The sequence below is a fragment of the Cetorhinus maximus genome, chromosome 26 (assembly GCF_964194155.1).
Source record: "Cetorhinus maximus chromosome 26, sCetMax3.hap1.1, whole genome shotgun sequence".
Classification (NCBI taxonomy): domain Eukaryota; kingdom Metazoa; phylum Chordata; class Chondrichthyes; order Lamniformes; family Cetorhinidae; genus Cetorhinus; species Cetorhinus maximus.
In genome coordinates, this window is record NC_135904.1 from 17,081,788 (window position 1) to 17,103,444 (window position 21,657).

Below are 21,657 nucleotides of genomic sequence, written 5' to 3' on the forward strand. Positions count from 1 at the left end.
ATAAAGGTCACCCTCCCGAAAACTTGGATAAATAGCATTAATGATTAAATTGCTTGAGAAATAATATTTCGAAGAATTACACAATAACATATAAATTAAGGGGTTCACTAAGTACAGGACATCCTAGTTATCTCATAAAAAGGAACTGGACATTGAGCCAGGGAAAACGGCCATGGTATAGCTGAAGAGTCAGGCTGTGTTCAGGTTTTTGAAGATGGTGAAATCTGCAGCAAGGTGCAAATATTTAATTATTAAGAGGCCTGGACAAATGATCGGGCACCTGAGTGCAAATCCCACCATGGTACCTGCGGGTAGGATTTAAATGCAGTTAATTATATAAATCTGGAATAAAAAAACTAGCTTCAGTACTGGTGACCATAAAACTATCGAATTGTCGTGAAACCCATCTGATTCACTAACTTCCTTTAGAGAAGGAAATCTGCTCTCCTTAAAACAGCAATGTGATTGATTTTTAACTACTCCCTGAAATGGTCTAGCAAGGCACTCAGTTGTACAGCTATTAAAAAAAGCACAAGAGTGAAACCAAACAGATCAATCTGCTTCAACCTAGGCATCGATTGGGACACAACAAAGGCACATCCAGCCTAGTCAACCTTGCAAAGTCCTTCTCACTAACATATGCAGACTTGCACCATAACTGAGAGAGCAGTCAAGCAACAGCCTAACATAGCCACACTGACACAAACATACCTTTCAGCCAACATCCCAGGCTCCTCCAGTGCCATCCCTGGCTGTGTCCAGCAGGGGCTGTCCCACCAGAGCTGGTGGCACAGTGGTGTGCAGTCAGGAGGCAGTGGCCCTAGGAGTCATCAACATTGACTCTGGGTCCCATGAAGTCTTATTGCATCAGGTCATGCATGGGCGAGGAAACCTCCTGCTCATTAACATTTCCTGCCCTCCTCCAGCTTCAATTCCATTGAGTGTCAATGTCTACTGAGCAAGAGTGGCTCAGTAGCACTACTACTGACCGAGTTGGCCAAATCCTGAAGGATATATCTGCCAGACTGGGCCTGTGGCAGGTGATGAGAGAACTAACTTGAGGAAAAAGCCTACATGGCCTCATCCTCATCAATCTACCTATCATAGCTGCATCTGTCCATGGACTATTGGTAGGAATGATCACTGCACAATTCTGTGAGAGACAAAGTCCCATCTCCACACCAAATACACCCGCCATAAAATGGTTCAATAGCAAAAATGAACATCCACAAGATGCTGCGGACCATCAGCGGTTGCATAATCTGTAACCTCATGGCCCAGCATATCCCTCACTCTACCATTACTATCAAGCCAAGGGGCCATCCCTGGTTCAACAAGTAGTGAAGAGCATGCCAGGAACAGCGCAGTTCCTAAAAACGAGGTGCCAACTTGGTGAAGCTACAGCTCTGGACTACATGTGTGCTAAGCTGTGAAAGCAGCATGCTTTCAACTAAATTTAACAATCCCACAACTAAACACTCTGCAGTCATGCCACATCCAGTTGTGAATGGTGATGGGCAGTTAAACAATGAATGGGAAGGAGGAGTCAGCATGATGGCAGAGCCCAGCACCTGAGTGCAAAAGACATCTGAAGCATCTGTAAACACCTCACCTAGAAGTGCCGAGTGGATGATACATTTCAGCCTCCTCCTGAAGTCCCCACCATCACAGATCTTCAGACAATTCAATTTACTCCATGTGATATGCAGAAACGGCTGAGTGCACTGGATACAACGAAGGTTATGAGGCCTGACAACATCCCGGCTGTTCTATTAAAGGCTTGTGCTCCAGAACTAGCCTCGCCTTTAGTCAAGCTATACCAGTACAGCTACAACACTGGCATCCACTTGACAAACTGGAAAATTTGCCCAGGATGTCCTGTCCACAAAAAGCAGAACAAATTCTATTCGACCAATTATTTCTCCATCAGCCTACTCTCAATGATCAGCAAATTGATGCTATCAGTCAGCGCTTACTCAACCTGCTCACTGACGTTCAGTTTGGGTTCAGTCAGGACTGCTGTGCTCCAGGCCTCATTCCACCCATGATCCAAACATGGACAAAAAAGCGGAATTTCAGGAGTCAGTTGAGAGTGACTGCCCTTGACATTAAGGCAGCATGTGATTGAGTGGCCATCAAAGAGTCTTAGTAAAATTGAAGTCAATGGGAATTGGTAGAAAACTCTCCACTGCTTAGAGTCATGCCTAGCACAAAGGGAAATGGTTGTGGTTGTTGGAGACCAGTCATCTCAACCCCATGACATTACTACAGGAGTTCCTCAGGGCAGTAAACTAGCTCCAAACATCTTCAGCTGCTTCATCAATGACCTTCCCTCCAACACAAGATCAGACGTGGGGATGTTCACTAATGATCGCACAATGTTCAGTTCCACTTGCAACTCCTCAGATAACAAAACAGTCCATGCTGCCCGACTGATAAGAGTGGGCTGATAAGTGACATTAGCAACACAAAGTGCCAGACAATTAAAAAAATGCCTTTATATAGCACTTTTCACATCACAGGACATCCCAAAGCACCTTACAGCTAATGAAGTACTTTTGAAGTGTCACTCTTGTAATGTAGGAAATATGACAACCAATTTGCATACTGCAAGCTCCCACAAACCTCAATGCAATAGTGACCAGATAATTTGTTTTTGTGATCTTGACCGAAAGATAAACACTGGCCAGGACACCGAGGATAACTCCTACTCTTTGAAGTAGTCCATTTGGATCTTATACATCTACCTGAGATGACAGATAAGGTCTCCATTTAACATCTCATCTAAAATGTGATACATCCTACAGTGCAACTGTCCCTCAGTACTGCACTGGATTGTCAACTGAGATTCTCTTTGCTCAAGTCATGGGGCAGAATTTTACAGCCCCGTTTCGGTGGGGACGGGGTCGTAAAACGCGGCGAGACATTCTAAACCTCATTGGCTTCGGCGGGAACGTAAAATCCCACTGCCCATGGAGTGAGACTTGAACCCACAACCTTCTGACTCAGAGACAAGAGTGCTACCCACTGAACCACAATTTACATTAGTCATCACCAACAGGACAGAGTGTAATCACCTTCCCTTCACATTCAACAGCATTTCCATCACTGAATCCCCCACCATCAATATCCTGGGAAACTTAACTGGACCAGCCAGATAAACACTTCAGCTACAAGACCAGGTTAGAGGCTGGGTATTCTGCAGCAAGTGATTCACCTCTTGACTCCCTAAGATACATCTGCAAGTCACACGTCAGGATTGTGATGGAATAATCTCCATTTCCCTGGATGAGTACAGCTCCAACACTCAAGAAGCTCAACGCCATCCAGGTCAAAGCAGCCTCTTTGATCGGCACTCTATCCATCACCTTAAACATTCACTTCCTCCACCACCAACACACAGTGGCAGCAATGTGTACCATCCCCAAGATGTACTGCAGCATCTTGCCAAGGTTCCTTGGACAACAAACGTGCAACCTCTACCACCAAGAAGGACAAGGGCAGCAGGTATATGGAAGCAACAGTAGCTGCAAGCTCCCCTCCAAGTTACACACCATCCTAAATTAGAAATAAATCACCATTCCTTCATCATCAATGGGTCAAGATCTTGGAGCTCCCCTCCTAACAGCACTGCAAGAAATGCCCTCACTGTGGGAGCATCTTCACTCTACTGACTACAGCATTTCAAGGAGGTGACTCCCCACTGCCTTCTCGAGGACAATTGAGTTGTCACTGAGTTTTACAAAAAGTTTTAATGATGGGGTCTTTAGGGTCCTGCTACCAATGATGGAGTTGAGGGGAGGGCAGGAGGAATACAGAGTCGTCCATGGTCAAAGCTGTGAATCACGGTAACAGGAGGTTCCAAGGAAGTGGAGCAAGATCATGAAAGGATTTGTAAATGCAAATGAAGATTATGCCACAAATGTGAGGATGGGAAGGCTGCAGAGGACAAGGTAATAGCTCAATAAGACTTATCACAGGATAGGGTGTAAGTGACAGAGTTCTACATGAATTTGGATTGCTTTGCAGTTCAGAAAGCTGGGTGAGAGGGAGCAGTCAAAACATGGATGAAGGTGGAAATAGAATCAATAAATAAATCTTACGCGCGGTTTTGATAATGTTGAATCAAATCTACAATTCACCCTACGGCCTTAACTAAGGTTTATTTTCAATGATGTACCCGTAAAGTCCCAAAATCATGGCAGAATTTTCTGCCTGTTGGGTGGGCGGGCCTGACCCAATCTCCGGCGGGTGGGGAGCCGATCTCTGCCGGAGAAGTGGGCCCCGCCGCCATTTTACGTGGGCGGGCCAATTAAGGCCCACCCAGCGTGACGTCCGGCGGGAAGCGCTATGCGCTCCCTGTGCGGGCAGGGTGATTCCCCAAAAGCGAGAGTGCGCTCTTTCGCGCATGCACACGAAAGCGTGCACTCATCTCCCTGAGGCTAAGTGCTGCCTCAGGGAGATCGCTTCCACATTGAAAAATATTGAAAATAGAAAAAAAATTTCCCTAACATGCCCCCTTCTTGTGACAATGTCACATGAGATGGGACATGTTCATAATTTACATAATTTCATTAAAATTTTTGAAACCCTGCATGAAACTTCATCCCGCCGGTGGATGAGGTTTCATGTTTTTTCTGTTTGCCGCCGGGGATCCTGGTCGACCCACCAGCCTTAAGGTTGGACGGGCAGGTCCTTTAATTGTTTCAATGACCCTGTCAATGGCCTCAATTGGCCATTGACAGGTCGGTGGGCCCACAGCTGATTTTGCCTTCCTGAAAATTTAAATGGGGCGCGGTGACGTCGGGAGTTCCGCCTGACATCATCCCGTGTCATTTTACGCATCAGCGAGCTGGCCCCGCCCCCTGCTCGCCGACGGCAAAATTCTGCCCCGTATCTGAGAAAGGTTTCCTTACATCATAAAGGGATAGCATAACATTAATTGTGTGAATAAAGATGAAGTATATCAATCAAAGGCAATGTTCAACTGTCCTTCAAGCTCCTTATTTCCAGAGATTAGAGATTTTAAAACTTGGTGGAACAAAGTTTTTATTTTCTACCCTGGGTTAAGAGTTCACTGAAATGGTTGTACCATGCTTATAACAAAAGAACCAGAGGTTTTTCTCCAAATATCTGAGCATGCTCCATTTTAGCCTCAATCCCAAACTTGAGTTCAAATGAATCAATTGTTCCAATCACAAATTTAAAATTGGATTTCTTTTTCAATAGCAAATATAGAAAATTAAACAATTGAAAATTGGAACAAACTTAACTTAGGCTGCTATGCAAATTGATAACACAGAGGTAAATGCATATTTTCTTAAACTATCTCCAAATTAGGACAAAGACCACTTCTTCCCCAAACAGATTTTTTTTTATAACCACATTTGAGGCTTCCCAAAACAAAGGCAGAGGAAAGCTTTATGGTCGGAATGTTGTTACTAGTAGGACGAAAGATGCTCTCAGTTTAAGATATACCTTGTTACCAGTGAAGCATCTTTAATAACGCACTGGCAGTCAGATAGCGGGCGGATGCACATGAATCTAACCTGGGAGGAGCTGACAATTCTTCTCTTGTCTCGGCACCAGTCCATGCACAACACTTTATTTCCATGGCCTTTTAGAGTCCGCCTTGTCTTCATCACAAACTGTCCAAGAGCCTCTGTTCGCTCAGCCACCTGGTGAACTGGCAAGGATGGCAAAGAAAAAAATATTTGATGATTTTTTACAAGTCAGACATGGAATGAGAGATTATAAAGTGGTTTATACCATGCCCTTTGAAGTGGATGTTTTAGAGAGTGAAAGGTATCAGCCCACCACGGTAATCCACATCTTGGCCACAGCAAATATAAACAGCACCCTCCCCACACATCAAACTCTGGACATTGTATGGGATCAATTTAACCTCCCTTCACCATACACAGTTTAGCCCACATGAATATCGTGCCTTACCCACACTGAGAATCATTTAGGAAGACTTCAATATAAATTCAACTCAGTGGTGAATTATTCAGACAACTTCAGGCCAGTCTTCAGCAGACGATGATGGTACTGCGCGTATCTGTAGTCTCTACACAAGTGTAGAAAACTGAAAGACTGAACATAGATAATTGCTCCAGTCACATTCAGAGTGCAAAACCAAATTTGTGCACATAATCCTACCAATGTGGAACAGGCATTATTCATCTCAGAAATTCTTCTTAATAAATGATGGTCCTTCAATTTATTTAAATCAAAAACATAACCCTGATTTCATTGTCTCTATCATCAGAAGTAGAAATGCAAAGGTCACACCTGGGCAGTTCTACAAAACTGGGGATAATACAATTTGATTTCAAAATTAACAGATAAAATTGAATAAGAGTGTCTTCAACTAGAATCCGAGGGAGAAAAATCATATTAGTTTACCACAAGTCCATACTTGTTCTATGTCCACTGAGGAAATCACTGCTCCGTCTGAAGGTAATTGTTACAACATCGATCCTGCACTACTCCAGATTAATACTGTGAGAATAGGTGATTTTTAAAAATATTTTGGGTGTCTGTGTGTGATTTAATTAAGCTGGGCAAGAGTTTGATAGCAGTCAGGTTGTCTGGGGGGTTGGAAACATGAAAAGGATAGAGGTGTTAAATTTGAGGTACAAGTAAATAGGTTAAATCTAACATTTGCATTTTTAGATAAGTTGAGAGCTTGAATGAATATCAAAGGGGAGTCAGAGGTATCAAGAAACATGTTTGCATCTTGCAGGAGTTCCCTAGGTAAATAGTAGTGGGAACATTATATTTTATTGACCCGAAAACAAAGACAAGACAGAAACATGAAAAATCTTATATTTGGAAGAATTTGAGTTTCAAAGGGGTGCGAGAACAATGGAACTGAGATGCAAGGGAGAAAGGTATTTTAGAGTTGCTGTTGAGCTGGAGCTATAGAGATAGGTAGAGAAAACTGGAGCTGTTTGCGCTGTTGAGCTATATCTGGAGCTCTGGACTGGGAGAGGGTGCGGTTTGAATCATCCATCCAGTGAAGCCAGAAAAGTCTTGGGTTGCAGTAAGCAGTTTTATTCTGAAGTGGATTCCACCACAAGGTGGAGGGTAGAGGTCATGTGATATGCCTTTATTGAAGGTACAGGGGTTTGTCTTGTGTAACATTACTGGATTTTTCCTATCGTTAACACCTATAAGGGAGTGTTGCCTGGAAGTGTTTACTTGTGGGTCTGACCAAGTAGGGAAATTTTCTGGGGGAATGTTTTGTAAGACCAACCTTAGTTGTGTAACTGTAATCTTGTTTGCTTAAGTTTTCTTTTGTTCTTGTTAATAAAACTTTTAATTTTTAAAAATCCCAAAAGTGTTACTGGACCTCTTACTGCTGAGATTGGTATGTCTTCTTCTCATTTTATAAAAAAAAAGAGTTACGGCCCATAAGCCAAGTTTCCCTGTGGGATTTGGTTTGTGCAGCAATTAGCACTGGCTGTGGTCATAGTAATACTCAGCCGTATTACTCCAGATTAATGCTCAGCAGTACCAGGCCATTTGAAATGGACGGTTCAAATAGTGGAATGTATCCCTTCATATTAATCTTCACCATGGCCAAGCCAAATACAAACCGTATAGCTCCACACTGACTGTCCACATACTAAAAACAGTGGAATGTCTGGTATCAATGTAACCTTCCTTCAAATGTACATCGTTACCCCAAATGAGAAATAAAACGGTGAAATACTGCAGAACACAACAGCAAGGGAACACAGGAAATAGAAGAAATCTGGAAATAGCTGGTGGGGAGTCAGGACAAGTGACCATTAAGTTGCCGATTGTTGTAAAAACCCAACGGGTTCATTAATGTCCTTTAGGGAAGGAAATCTGCTGTCATTACCCAGTCTGGGTCTATGTGTGACCACTACAAAAGAATTGCAGTGGGTCAAGAAGGTCCATTATTGTTTTCTCAGGGTAACTGAGGATGGGCAGGGAACAACAGACTGACCAGCCGTGGCCACACCTGAGAATGAGTGAACAGAGATGTTCTTGTGCATTGTATCCTGCAAACTGGGGAATTAAGCCATGTACTAATTCTTGAATGCAGTTCAAAGAACACCTAACACATTAGATAAAGGTGCATGCCAATCCTTCTTGGACGCCCGAACTGTGTCAGATATTCTCATTTTATTAGCTTCCTTTCCTGAAAGCATTGGGATTGTACAATCAGTGTTGCAGTCCTGTTCAGTGATCTTATATAAATGAGTGAGCAAGTGAAGTTTGCTTTGCCGGTTGAAGTTTCTTACCCACTGTCCTGCAACAACTAAACCACTGTAACAGGTTCCTGGTTCCCATTCAGAGAGGACAAAGCGAAAACATTTCGTACAGCCCAGTGCATGTTTTTCTTTTTTTTTCCATCTTTATGTACCAGGCTTTCCACCTTCTCTACAACAACAAACCATTAACCTTCTATTGTCATTACAAGACAGAGAACACAGAGACAGCTCTGACCACAGCCCAGGCCACAAGTTACCTTCTTAATGTTACATTTATTGAGAAAATAATTCATTCTTTGTTGTTAGGCCACGCAAACATACTGTACTACCAGCAGCACTATGAACCAGCACAACAGCACAAAGGTAAGGGCTATTGCCTTCACTGTCAAAAGTTATTTTAATCTACAGTCCATTATGTAGCATATCACTGGATATTAGGATAGAATCGATAAATAGACCTTGAGAAAGGCCAATACTTTCACAATTCCAAAAAGGCAAAGGCTTGTTTCAAATCGACTATTAAACCCCTAGGGCAGAGAGAACGGAATCGAACCAAAATCTAAATTTGCTATTTCAGGTTAATTTGCAATACTTCAATTTTCTCTTATTTTTTAAATATGGGTATACGATGCAATCACACAGGATGTCCCTCTGCCTATTTTCTTCTGTCTCACCAATTTTACCACTTTTGCAATAGTAGATGCTGAGTGACTAATGTGCCTGAGGCCAGTACAAATGGGATGAAGTTGATGCCTTTTAAAAATATGGTAAGCAGCTAGTTTATCTGATCAATTATAGCCGGTTCTTAGAGTCTCAAAGGGAGATGCTGCTCTCTGGTAATCTAATGAGCAACAGATCATTTGCTGATCATTCCTGGATATTGTCAGGCAGATTCTGGGATGGGAAAGGGAGGTGGCAACATCTGATTTCTGGCAGTGTAGAGCTGAGCATCCTTTTGGGCCAGCCAGAAAATACAATGGATATGCTCAAATTCCTTGAGGGAGTCACAGAAAATCCTGAGCTGGCGATTTGGATCAGGTATTCAAGTTTGTAAATACCCGAGAGCTAGACCTTGTAGTGAAGAAAAGGAGGGAAACAAGCAATTTAATACATCTGATAGGGGAACGTAGGGATTGTTGGACCAGAAAAGGCTATTTTGCTGAGCTCAGAATATTTAGGGTTTGAGACAACAGGGCAATTGTCTCGCTCGCAAAATCTCCAGAAAGTTACAGTGAAGCATATGGGGAAGGGCAGGTGGTATAAATATGGTATAGTGCAGGGGTTCACAATCTTTTTGCTCTGAGGCCCCCTCTTGTGTTATATAAATTCCACCAGCCCCTGTAATATAAGTATTGTTTCTGTATAAAATCAGTTACACAATTTTTAAAAAGTATATATATAATATATATATATACACACACACACACATTAAATATTATTTTTGTTTTGCTTACAGCTTGATTACTATCTTCCAGCCTTTCCCCTTCTTGGGCTGGGATTCTATCTTCTCCACCATCCAACTGACCATAGTAAACCTCACACAGGACCACAGAAAGTTTATGGAGCAAAAAGAGGCCACTCGGCCCATTGTGCCTGTGCCAGCTGAAAAACCAGCCACCCAGCCTGATCCCACTTTCCAGCGTTTGCTCCCTAGCCCTGCAGGTTACGGCACCTGAGGTGCATATCCAAGCACCTTTTAAAATGAGCTGAGAGTTGAGGGCTTCTGCCTCTACTACCCTTTTGGGCAAACTTGCAAGTTCTTTTTACCTTAAGCAAGCCATTTTTTGAAAAAAAAAATGTATATAAGTGCTTAGGCATGGTACTGGTCACAATTTAAATTCCCAATGGTAGAGTAAACTGTAACTCAGTTGAGGGGTGGAAGGAATGAAATCACATGCGTTGGTTGGAACTAAGGAGACATCAGAAGGGTAAAGAAAACACGGATTCTTGGGAGGATTTTGCCAATTGGTTTGATTCATGTAATCATGTCACTGGGGAAACACGAGAAGAAGCTTAGAGTCACGGCACCAGTCCTCAGTGCTCTTTGCCCAATAGAAACTCAGTGTCTAATCTCCTTGCCCTACCCCACCCCTCAATTCCTGTTCCATGCCCAAACACTGCTGCCCAGCATGTGGACCAGTCTTCTTTTTACACTTCAACCAAGACCTGTGTGAATATCGAGAGACCTCCTGCTCTGATTTACTCTCATTGGGTGGCATCCCCTGATTGACGAGAGCACCTCCACCATAGGCTGACTCCAGTTCTGACTGGTCCTATTATCACGTCAATCTTTCCTTTTCCTACACATACTTTGGTTATTTTTGGCAGACCCCTTGAAACCATCTTATGGATCGCTAACTGCTTGAGAACCCACCCCCCTGATGGTGGACAGACACTGGTGGAGATACCACGTCTAACAAACTGGAGACCTCACTGCATAAACATGTGTCTAATGATATTTGTAGCAGGACATTCTGACACTGTTTCTGCATTTTTAAAAAAAAACCAAAGTTGCATTTCAAACCAGATACTGGCTTCTACACTGGCAGGAGAACATTTTGCAAAGATTCTTTCACACCTGTAGGACCAGTGATCCTAAAATGGTTCTGCTAACTCCCTTAACCGAGTGTAAGAACTTTATTCACAAATGCTACCTTGTGATAGAGACTGAAGTAAACATGCCCAATTCTATATATATTAAAAAAAATCACAGTCCTGAAAATCTTGTAGGTGAATGGCACAGGGCATCACTGGGAGTCAAAGCTGGGTTCGTCCTGTGCAATCTCCTACCATGGCTTGTTGCTGATTATTTATAAAAACCTGCCCAGACTTTACTCCCCGTGTTAAATGCTGCCCCGGGGATTCTGCCTGCGCTGCATTGGGAGCCTTTATGGAAAGTGCACAGCAACAAGCCACAGAAACCCTCCATGTTCAGAGACAGAGCCCAGCAGAGTCTCCGGGCCCTGGTTGCTATACTCACGCTCTACATCGTGAAGCTTCGCCCTCTCCTCCTCCAGTTTACCCTTGAGCGATTCTGCCTCGTCCCTCAGCGAAGACACGGTTTCGTTCTCCTGCAGCCCCTCGGTCGCCATCTTTCTGACACCAAGAGAGGGGGAGAGAGGGGAGGGGAGAAAAAAGGTACAAAAAACAAGAGGGTGTTTTTTTTTGTGGGTTGAAATGATGTTGTTTGTTGTGTTTAGCCGGAGAGATGCTTAGCGTCTTCAGCTCACACACAGTTAGATGGAGGCTGCCTGACGTCAGGGGGAGGGAGGAAACTGACATTCATCAGCCTCCAAAGAGGAATTTCTCCTTCTTGTGAAATGACCAGGGTTCGTGCAGCAAATACCCAAATAAATATATCGGCTCAGGGACCGACTGGGGGGGAAGCAATCGCACCAGGCACAGCCCCTGTAATCTTCCAGTGTCCTGCCTGACTCCGAATCCACCCCACACACACACAGAGAGAGAGAGAGAGAGGAACCTGGGAACACGTCAATTCAAAATGCTCAAATCCAGCACTCCCAGCCCCACAGACCCTCATCCTGACCGGAAGGACGCGAGCGCCGACTCACACATTAAATATTCATCTCCAGCCAGCAAAACCCCAAATTTTAAAAGACGTGCTTTTTTTTTTTGGGAGTTAAAGACAAAATATTCTCAGATGCTGGGAGACCTGAAATGAAAGCAGAAAATGCTGGAAGAACTCAGCAGGTCTGACAGTATCTGTGCAGAGAGAGAGAGGGAGGGGGGCAGAGTTAACGTTTCCAGTCTTGTATGACCCTTCTTCTGAGTTTTTGAGTTAAAATGCCCGAATGGTTGCATCTCTCCATGATCACTGCACTGTAGGAGGTGTCAGCTGTGCCTCAGTTCATAGCACCCTCGCCTTTGAACCAGAGGGTTGTGGGTTCGTGTCCCACTCCCGGAAACCGAGAACTGTGATTGTACTCGAAAGAGTTGCAATCTGTGACTGTTGGTAACTCGAAAGAGTATCACTGCATTGTAGGTTACGGGCTAATAGACCTGACCCCCATCTACCCCAAATTCAGAAATTATTCAGACATATAAACTGCGCTAGGACAGAGCAGATTTCATTCAAGTTAACAGTGTCATTCCATCCCAGATTTTTTAACGTTATTCAACAGTGGGAGTGGGTAGGTATTGTTATTTCATTAGTGCCCCTCTATCCTGGAGGATTTAATTATTTTCTCATTTTTCAATAGACTGGAAAAATTGCTGTCTGTTAATGTTAGTGGGATGGGCGCAAATATTGTGCCCATTGTTTTTAAGAGGTGTGAATTCACCTGATGCGTTCCAGATGTGGGTTAACACCAGCATTAACAAAGCAGCGCCATGTGTTATAAAATGCTGGAAATAACGCAGTGGCTCAGGCTGCATAGGTAGAGGGAGAAACCTACTGCCTGAAAAAAAAATGGGAGATTATGATATGAAATTGTTGTAAATCTGTAGGACTCAACATTGAGTTCAACAAATTCAGCCACTCTCATTTCCTGCAGCAGCTGCCAATGTTCTGCTGCTGTCATTTATACCTCGAGACCCACCTTTTGTTTCTTATCCATTACCATCGCCTTTTGCCTTGCGCCTTCACCCCTCTAGTCATTTAAATCTCCCCATGCCTCCCATCTTATCACAGATCTTCCCTTTTGTTCTTTCCTCCCCTCCCCCTGCCCCTGTGCTCACTTCAAAACTGTTCCAGCTCGAACTTTTCCCAGTTCTGCTAAAAGGTCAGAGACCTGATATGTTAACTCTGTCCCTCACTCCACAGATGTTGCCAGGCTATAGGGCATGTTTCTGTTTTTATTTCGGATTTCCAGTATCTGCAGTATTGTATTTTTGTTTATTTTTATTTCTTCCTGGGATGTGGGCCACCACTGATAAAGCCAAAGCATTGAACACCCATTCCCTGAGGAATGTGAGCAACATTCATAAGCCATTTCAACCCATGTGGTGCAACTCCTTTGAGTCAAACCAAATAAACTAAAATGAACAAAATCAGGGACAAGTTAAAAAGCAGCCCCTTAAGGGGAAACTGCAAGAAACAGAGACAAAATTTAAAGGAAACTTGTGAACATCAAACCAAAATGTGATTAACAGGGTCAGTAAAACACCCCAGTCCCCACAGTGCCCACTGAGCACGGAAGGCCTCGACAGTGCCGTTGGACGCCACGTGCTCCCTCTCCACAGACACCCAGCCGCGAACGTAGCCATGAAGGAGGGGCAGACAGTCAAGTCGGATGACGCCCTCGATCACCCACTTCCTGGGCCTGTTAATGGCCAAGTCCATGTGGTGTAGGTGTACCCACAGTGCTGTTGGCGAGGGTTTTCCATGATTTTGACCCAGTGACAGTTAAAGAACAGTTAAAGAAGCATTTTGTAGGTGGTACACACCACCGCCACTGTGTGCCAGTGGTGGATCAAGTGAATGTTTAAGATAGCGTATGGAGTGCCAATCAAGCGGGCTGCTTTGTTCTGGATGGTGCCAAGCTTATCGAGTGTTGTTGGGGCTGCACGCATCCAAGGAAGTGCAGAATATTTCATCATACTCCTTGTACCTCAAAATGATGGAACAGGCTTGGGGGAGTCTGGAGGTGAGGTTCTCGCTGCAGAATTCCTAGTCCCTGACCTGCTCTTGTAGCCACAGTATTTATATGGCTGGACCAGTTAAATCTCTGGTCAATGGTAACATTCAGGATGTTGATAGTAGGGGGTTCAAGGATGGTAGAGGAGATGATAAGATTCTCTCTTGTTGGTGAAGGTCATTGCCTGGCAGTTGTGTGGCACGACCGTTACTTGCCACTTATCAGCCCAAACCTGAATGTTGTCCAGGTCTTGTTGCATGCAGACATGGACTGCTTCAGTATCTGAGCAGTTAGGAATGGGATTGAACACTATGTAACAGTCAGTGAACACCCCCACTTCTAACCCTATGATGGAGGGAAAGTCATTGATGAAGCAGATAGAGAATGGTTGGGCCTAGGACAATTTAGTGGCCTATTTAGAGGAAAATGTTAAGTGCTTATGTTGCCATTGGCAATTTCTATTCTTACAGGAGAAATAGAATTGTGGAAAGTGCAACTCAGGACAGTCATTTAGCCAATGGCATTAGTTTTCACTACAGAACTATCAAACCCAATTTAATTTTCCTACACTTTCCCCATGGCCTTGAAGTGTTTTCCTACCTCCCTCCTAAGGCAAAATTACAATATGAAGAAATTTCCACTTTGCACCAATGCTAAGCTATCATTGTAAGTCTGACATCACAGTCTGACCTGAGGCAGGAGTGAAGTGAAATGGCACTCCTATAGTTTGGGTTTGGAGTGTAATTCCATGGATGATCACATCTGATTCACCAAACGTTTAGGGGTTTGTTGGACTCCATGTTACTTCATAGACCTACCTGACATAGAGTTCAATACTTCGAGAGCAGGGATTCTTCCCTCTCTGATTGCGCTCCTAAAAAGATGCTTAAAGTTCCAGGCAGCCAAGCAATGTGAACTAGGTTCTGCCTGGCTGGAACCAGAAGAGGTTAGTTGCACCCTCCAAAGTAGTGATTCACTCATCTTCAGTAGACACTAATGGTCTTGCATTCCAAATCCCAATAATTCTGTGTAAATAAAATCTTCTAAGTGCACAGTTACACTGTACTGTAATACCTATGTGAAATGCTTTCACTCTGCACTGACACTGCATACATCAGATAGCGTAGAATGCACTACCTGAAGGGTGGTGGAAGCAGAGTCAACAGTAACTTTTAGTAGGAATTTAGACACATATTTGAAATGGAAACATTTTCAGGGCTATGGTGAGAGAGCAGTAGAGTGGGATTCATTGGATAGCCCTTTCAAAGGCACAGGCATGATGGGCTGAATAGCCTTCTGTGCTGTATGATTCCATGAAAGTGAAAGGAGTTTGAATCCTGTATCAAGATCTGACTAACCACCAGATTGAAGTTCAGTAATCATTCCTGAAGAAGCAAGTCTCTCTGGGCTTCTTTTTGGAGTCATTAATTTTTCAACTTTAGTGTCCAGGCGAAGGTGTTTGGGGTTCAGGCCTGCAGTAAGCTTATGGAGTATTAATGCTGGTTAAGTTTAATAAATCTCATGTTCCCTCTGCTAACCTGTTAAAATACATTTGAATTGTGAATCATGTTGGTTAACTTGGTAGATTGCATGGTGCCATACCATTTCAACACACAGTGAGCAGTAGTTGATCTGCTCCTCATTGATGTAAAGGTTCCGCAAAGGTCCGATCTCCTTGCATTTTTCACAGGGCCCGAAGGTCGCTGCAGCAAACGTTTGGTCACACATCTTTCAGGAAGCCTGTCCTGGAATTGCAGACAGAGAAAGGATATTAAGGGAGGAGGCAGCAGATGAGCAGAAGGAGATTTGATCACTGATGGCAAATCTGCACAGCCTTATCCAATCAGGCACAAGTACACACAGACAAACACACACGTACACACAGACAAACACACAAACACAAGTACACACAGACAAACACACACGTACACACAGACAAACACACAAACACACGTATACACAGACAAACACACAAACACACGTATACACAGACAAACACACGTACACACAGACAAGCACACAAACACACACGTACACACAAACACACACGCACACAGATAAACACACAAACACACGTACACACAGTCAAACACACAAACACACGTACACACAGTCAAACACACAAACACACGTACACACAGTCAAACACACAAACACACGTACACACAGTCAAAAACACAAACACACGTACACACAGTCAAAAACACAAACACACACGTTCACACAAACACACACGTACACACAGACAAACACACACGTACACACAGACAAACACACACGCACACACAGACAAACACACACGTACACACAGACAAACACACACGTACACACAGACAAACACACACATACACACAGACAAACACACACGTATGCACAGACAAACACACACGTATGCACAGACAAACACACATGTACACACAGACAAACACACACGTACACACAGACAAACACACACTGCCTTCTCTTTGACCTCATTAACACAGCCAGGCAATCCATTCAAAAACTCAATCGCATTTTGCTAAGTTTTTCTTGATAAAACCACATCCCATAAAAGTAAACATAAGGATATCTTTATTAAAAGAACGCCAGCCCAGACCAGACCATCTCCTCACACAATTAACTTCCTCACTTTGAAGGTCAATTTGCCAACCAATCCTAACGTTTATACAAAAGCAAAATACCGCAAATTCTGGAAATCGGAAATAAAAAATAGGAAATGCTGGAAGCACTCAGAAGGCCAGGCAGCAATGAAAGAGAGGGAAATAGAGTTAACATTTCAGGTCAATGACCTATGTCCTGCCTCTATCATCACAGATGCTGCCAGAGGTGCTGAGAATGTTCAGCAATTCCGGATAGTTTATAAATGCTTTCTCCCCCCAGAGAAAACACCAACTAAAACCTGTACTAGATGTAAAATACCAATAAGGTTTAGCAATTCGAATTGTCATTCAGGTTCCATGAAGATCTTCCTCACGATGGGTTATTTTCTAGCCTTTTAAAGCTGAAAATCAAATAATTCTTAAAGATTTGCTGGAACATCTGAAAGATTTATTTGCATGTAAAATGCCAACATTTGAGCATTGAGGGTCAAGGTCAGACATACCTGGTTGTTGTATGAAGAAGGTAGATGGGAAGCTGAAGTCAGGACCTGGAAGACTGAGGATTTGAAAAACTGATCCACTCTAAAGAACCATCTATTAATCTTCTTAAAAGGTTACAGGTCATTCTGAATATTTTTACTGACACCTTCACATAGGACTTTATATTCTCCATTACTTCCCACTTTATCGCAGAAAGCATGAGGACTCTAAAAGCAAAATGTATTAAACATTTCACAACTCTCCAGAATATTTGGAGCTATTAGTCGTTGAGGTGATTTAAATCTCATTGACGTCCTTCAACGGATCATCAGGTTAATCACATGGTTTAGTTTGCCAAACACACAACACAGCACTTAAAGACTGTCAATCATCCCTAAAGTTTCACATCTATAAAATAGAAAGTTTAAAAAAAAGCATGGATTTGAATTGAAATGTACAAGCTTAGACATATCAGCCACCAGGAATGGTCTGAACACCCACTGCTATTGAAAGTTGGGTAGAATATTTGCATAAAAGGACGGTCACACAGAAAAGGTGTTAATCAAATATTTTATCCAGCTACCGAGTATTTTCGATGCTGGGACACAAGAGAAAGTAACAGGAAAATATTACAAATACTGGAAATCTGAAAAGGAAAGTTCTGCAAGTACCAAGTAGACCAGTCAGCATCCGAAAAGATTAAAATGGCTAAATGTTAATACTAAGGACCCTTGATGTGAACCACAGAGTGATTTTTTCCATTCCTTTTTTGATATAGTATCTATTCAACCAGTTTCATGGGCAAAAACATACATTGTCAGGTGTTTTAAGCCATGATGGAGTCTTACTGGGGAACATACCATATTTACCCAGCCTCAACATGTTTTGTGGATATTTCAGAGAAAAATACATTTCTGGGGTTGCGTTTTGCTGGTGTGGAAATCACGGGGCAGAATTTGATGTCCCGCAGGCTGGACAGGCGCCGACCCAATTGGGCGTAAGATTGCGCGCGACGATGCCGGGTGAGCGCCCCGACGCCATCGCGCACTCGTGCGATGTTTCGGTCGGCAGGTGCACGCGGGTGCCGGAGCTGCACCCACCATTGGCTAAAGGCCAATGGACGGCGATTTTTCCTTGCCCGCGCGATTTCACGCTCATCGCACGGGCAAAGCGGGCAGGCTGCCAGCCGACATTTTCAAAAACCTCATCCAGGGGCAGGATAAAAAGGGTCAGCAGCGTTGCCAGTGTGAGTCGTGAGGAGTTTTGGAGATGGTTCGCTGCTGGTTGCTTATTGGTACTTGGTAACCTCGTCTCTGTTTGGGGCTTCATCCTTAGCATTTCCAGGCCTCATTTCAGGACTGATTGGTGTCTGCCGGGCCCCCGGAGGATTCAGACCGTGTGGACCCTTCCAGGTATCAGACAGCCTTCCCTTACCCTGGGAATGGGGATTGTGGTCTCTGCTAGAGGCACCTCCTCTGTGGGGGAAGAGAGGGGCAGAGGGGAGAGGACTCCATGTGTCCCAGTGCAGCATCCAGGGGAGGGACTTGTGGGAGGAGAGGCACAGGCACAAAGCAGGAAGTCCAAGGCGGAAGGGGCCGCAAAAGATGCCACTATCCTGCTGCCAGGGTTTACAGGCAGTGATACAGCTACCTCAACATTTCTGAGGTGCAATGCCGAAGGAGGGTCCATCTCTCAAAGGAGACCATGTCTTCCATTTGCCATATGATCGGGCCTGAGATCAGCTCCGACTGTGTGGGTGGATACCCCAGGCCAGTGGCTCTGAAGGTCACAGTTCCCCTCAACTTCTATGCCTCCAGCTCTTTCCAGGGCTCAGTGGGGGATCTATGTGGAGTCTCCCAATCAGCTGTCCACAGTTGTGTCAAGCTGGTGACTGGAGCTCTGTTCAGGCGGGTACTGACATTTATTCATTTCCATACAGACGAGGTCAGCCAGGCTGAGAGAGCCAGAGACTTTGCATCGATTGCTGGGTTCCCCGCATCCATGATGCAATCTGCTGCACACATGTGGCCAATAAGGCGCTAGCGGGTCAGCCGGGAGCCTTCATCAACAGGAAGGGCTTCCACTCCATGAATGTGCAGATAGTGTGTGACCACAGGATGTAGATTCTGCAAGTCTGTGCGAGGTACCCAGGCAGCTCCCATGACACGTACGTCCTGAGACACTCCCAGGTGCCAAGACTTTTCAGTGCTCCAGCCCGACTGGATGGATGGCTGCTGGGTGACCAGGACTATCCGTTGAAAAGGTGGCTTATGACACCTCTCCACCACCCAAGAACAGAGGCAGAGAAGTGTTACAATACAAGTCATGCCTCCAACAAGTGCGGTGATAGAGAGGACCATAGATCTTCTCAAGATGCGCTTCTGATGCCTGGATCGTTCAGGGGGAGCATTACAATACTCCTCAGAGCGGGTGTCACTGATAGTGGTTGCATGCTACACCCTCCACAATCTGGCACAGGCAAGGGGGGACCCACTGGAGGAAGAGGATCTTGACGTAGCTGCACAGGCCACAGAGGATTAGTCCAGGAGTGAGTCAGAAGAGGAGCACCGTGTGGAGAACGTTGAGGGTGTGGAGCCCGATCTCAGTAACCTGCAGCGAGGCAGGGACACCAGGGATGCCTTGATCCAACGCTGCTTCAACTAAGCTTCAGGTCAGCTTCAGCCCTGCATGCTAGGGCTGCCGCCTCCATCCCTGATGTCCGAAAGGACCCTTTCCTTTGAACACAAAGAACATTCAGTGCCTGTGCAATAAAGTTCAGAATCACCTTCGTCCAGCAATACATACTGGCATTCCCCGCAGCAATGAAATAAAAAGGTCAAGCATACTCAGGCCATGATGACTAAAACACAATCTATCTCATTCTGATAGTTCAATAATATTTACATAAGCGTTTCTGGTCTTCAACCCCAGACCAGTATACATAAAGTAAACATAAATGCATATAAAATCACCCGTGACCTGACCCCCTTGTGCTCATGGTACCTTCAACTTATGTTTGCGGGTGCTACATCTAGGTGCTCCCCCCTCGCTGGCACTGGCATTGGAGGCAGCCGGCTCACTCTGCTGTCCCATTGGCCTTGATGACCTTGGCAGTCGTCCTCTGGCCAGCAGAGCCTGTGCTGACCCTGCCTGGGAGGGAGCGGCCAGTGCCATGGCTGGCATCTCCCCAGTCATCGCAGCCTCATCAGATGCCATGGTCACTGGCAAAGGGGCGGAGGTGCTGTTTCCATCATCCAGAGTGTCCTGAGAGGAGCCCGCAGAGACGACAAGCAGCTCATGCGCCAACGTGAGGTTACTCTGGACATCCCTGCTCACCATTGATGGACGGGCACCTAGCAAGGATACTGGGTGCCCAATCCATCTCCCACATGGGCACTGACCACCTGAGGTCATTGCCTGTGTGAGGGTTTGCAGGTCTGAGCGCAACCCCAGGAACCCCTCATTCTGTTCCTGGAGCTGCCTCTCCATGAGTCACCACTCTCTCAATGGAGGGGGAAGTGCGCTCAGCCATGAGGGCAGTGCTGATGCTCCACATGGACTCCTCCATCTCAGAGACCATGGCGTGCAGACCCTCATGGATCTCTGCCAGACCCTCCCACACATCTTGCTGGACATCCAGCATCTGCCATCTAATGGACGACTCCAGAGGCTCATCATCAGCCTTCGATTGAGCATCATCCTGGTCCCTGGCAGTCCTCCGACTGCTGGCGCCCTGGGCACTCTCTGCCTCCGCCTGCACCTCAAGCGAGTGTAAAGTGCCCTGACTAATGTGCACCAAGATACGAGCCACCGATATAATGCCCACCGAGGTGTTGGTATCTGCGTTGGTGCCTGCTTCAGAGAGCGGGTGTGACGTGGGTGCAATAGGGGCTCAGTAGTCCTCTGGTGTCAGGGGTGGCCTTGTGGGGTCCACAGGGCACACACCTGCTGGCGAACCTAAAAGGGGAACAAGGACATGTCATTAGTTAAAGTCATCACCCTGTCACTGTACATGCCAGGTACCCTGGTGAGACCATGGAGACCTGCATCACGGTGCCCTCGTCTTCCAATGATCAATGGGGACTCCAGGTTCGAGGGTCACATCAACGAAGAGACTACACTAAAATGGTTGCACAAACCTAAAGTCTCACCGCTGTGCACTGCACTCTTACCTTCGTCTGGCACCCCCACCCGCACAGGGCGCATGCCAGCTCTCGAGCGCCAGGGCATCTTTTTCATATCTGGAAAGGATTAGGAGGCTAGCGGGGCCCCTGCCAGTCCGTGACCTTTCAATATTGTTGTGGGCCGTCTTCTCCTGAAACAACAGAGGAGCATCGATGAGTCCACTCTCTACCTGCAGCCCCATTGCAGCCTGGCCAACCCCACCTGAGGAGCACCTTGCAGGGCACATCCGAGTCGTGGCCCTCGAGCCACAAGGCACTCAGTCCAAGCAGCCAGGGCTCAGCCCCTTGGCCAGCTCTGGCATGACTGACAGTTGGCGCTCATGCTCTAGCATCCCTGATGTCCACGGGTGGGGGCTGGGGGGCAGACCTTAACACATCTGCACACTGACCCACGCTAACATGATATTCACCCTTCCTGAGCACAGCAGGTCATTGAAGCGCTTCCAGCACTGCTCCCAGGAACGCCGCACCACGTCACGGCTGCTCCCCATTGCTGCCACGTCCTCCCATGCCCTCTCGGTGAGGTGCGGTGTCCTGCTCCTTCCAA

General features: G+C 45.4%; 1 protein-coding gene across 1 annotated transcript in view; it reads right to left on the reverse strand.

Moving 5' to 3' along the window:
* gnb5b (guanine nucleotide binding protein (G protein), beta 5b) overlaps nucleotides 1–16,994 on the reverse strand; it is an 81,307-nt gene extending 64,313 nt beyond the window's left edge. Inside the window, exons 1-4 of the mRNA XM_078530266.1 lie at nucleotides 16,950–16,994; nucleotides 15,449–15,591; nucleotides 11,230–11,341; nucleotides 5,550–5,686 (exon numbers count right to left, since the gene is read on the reverse strand). Of these exons, the coding sequence (XP_078386392.1) occupies nucleotides 5,550–5,686; nucleotides 11,230–11,341; nucleotides 15,449–15,574 (375 nt within the window). The 5' untranslated portion in view covers nucleotides 15,575–15,591; nucleotides 16,950–16,994. The remainder of the gene's footprint in view (nucleotides 1–5,549; nucleotides 5,687–11,229; nucleotides 11,342–15,448; nucleotides 15,592–16,949) is intronic.
* Between the last annotated feature and the right edge of the window lie 4,663 nt (nucleotides 16,995–21,657).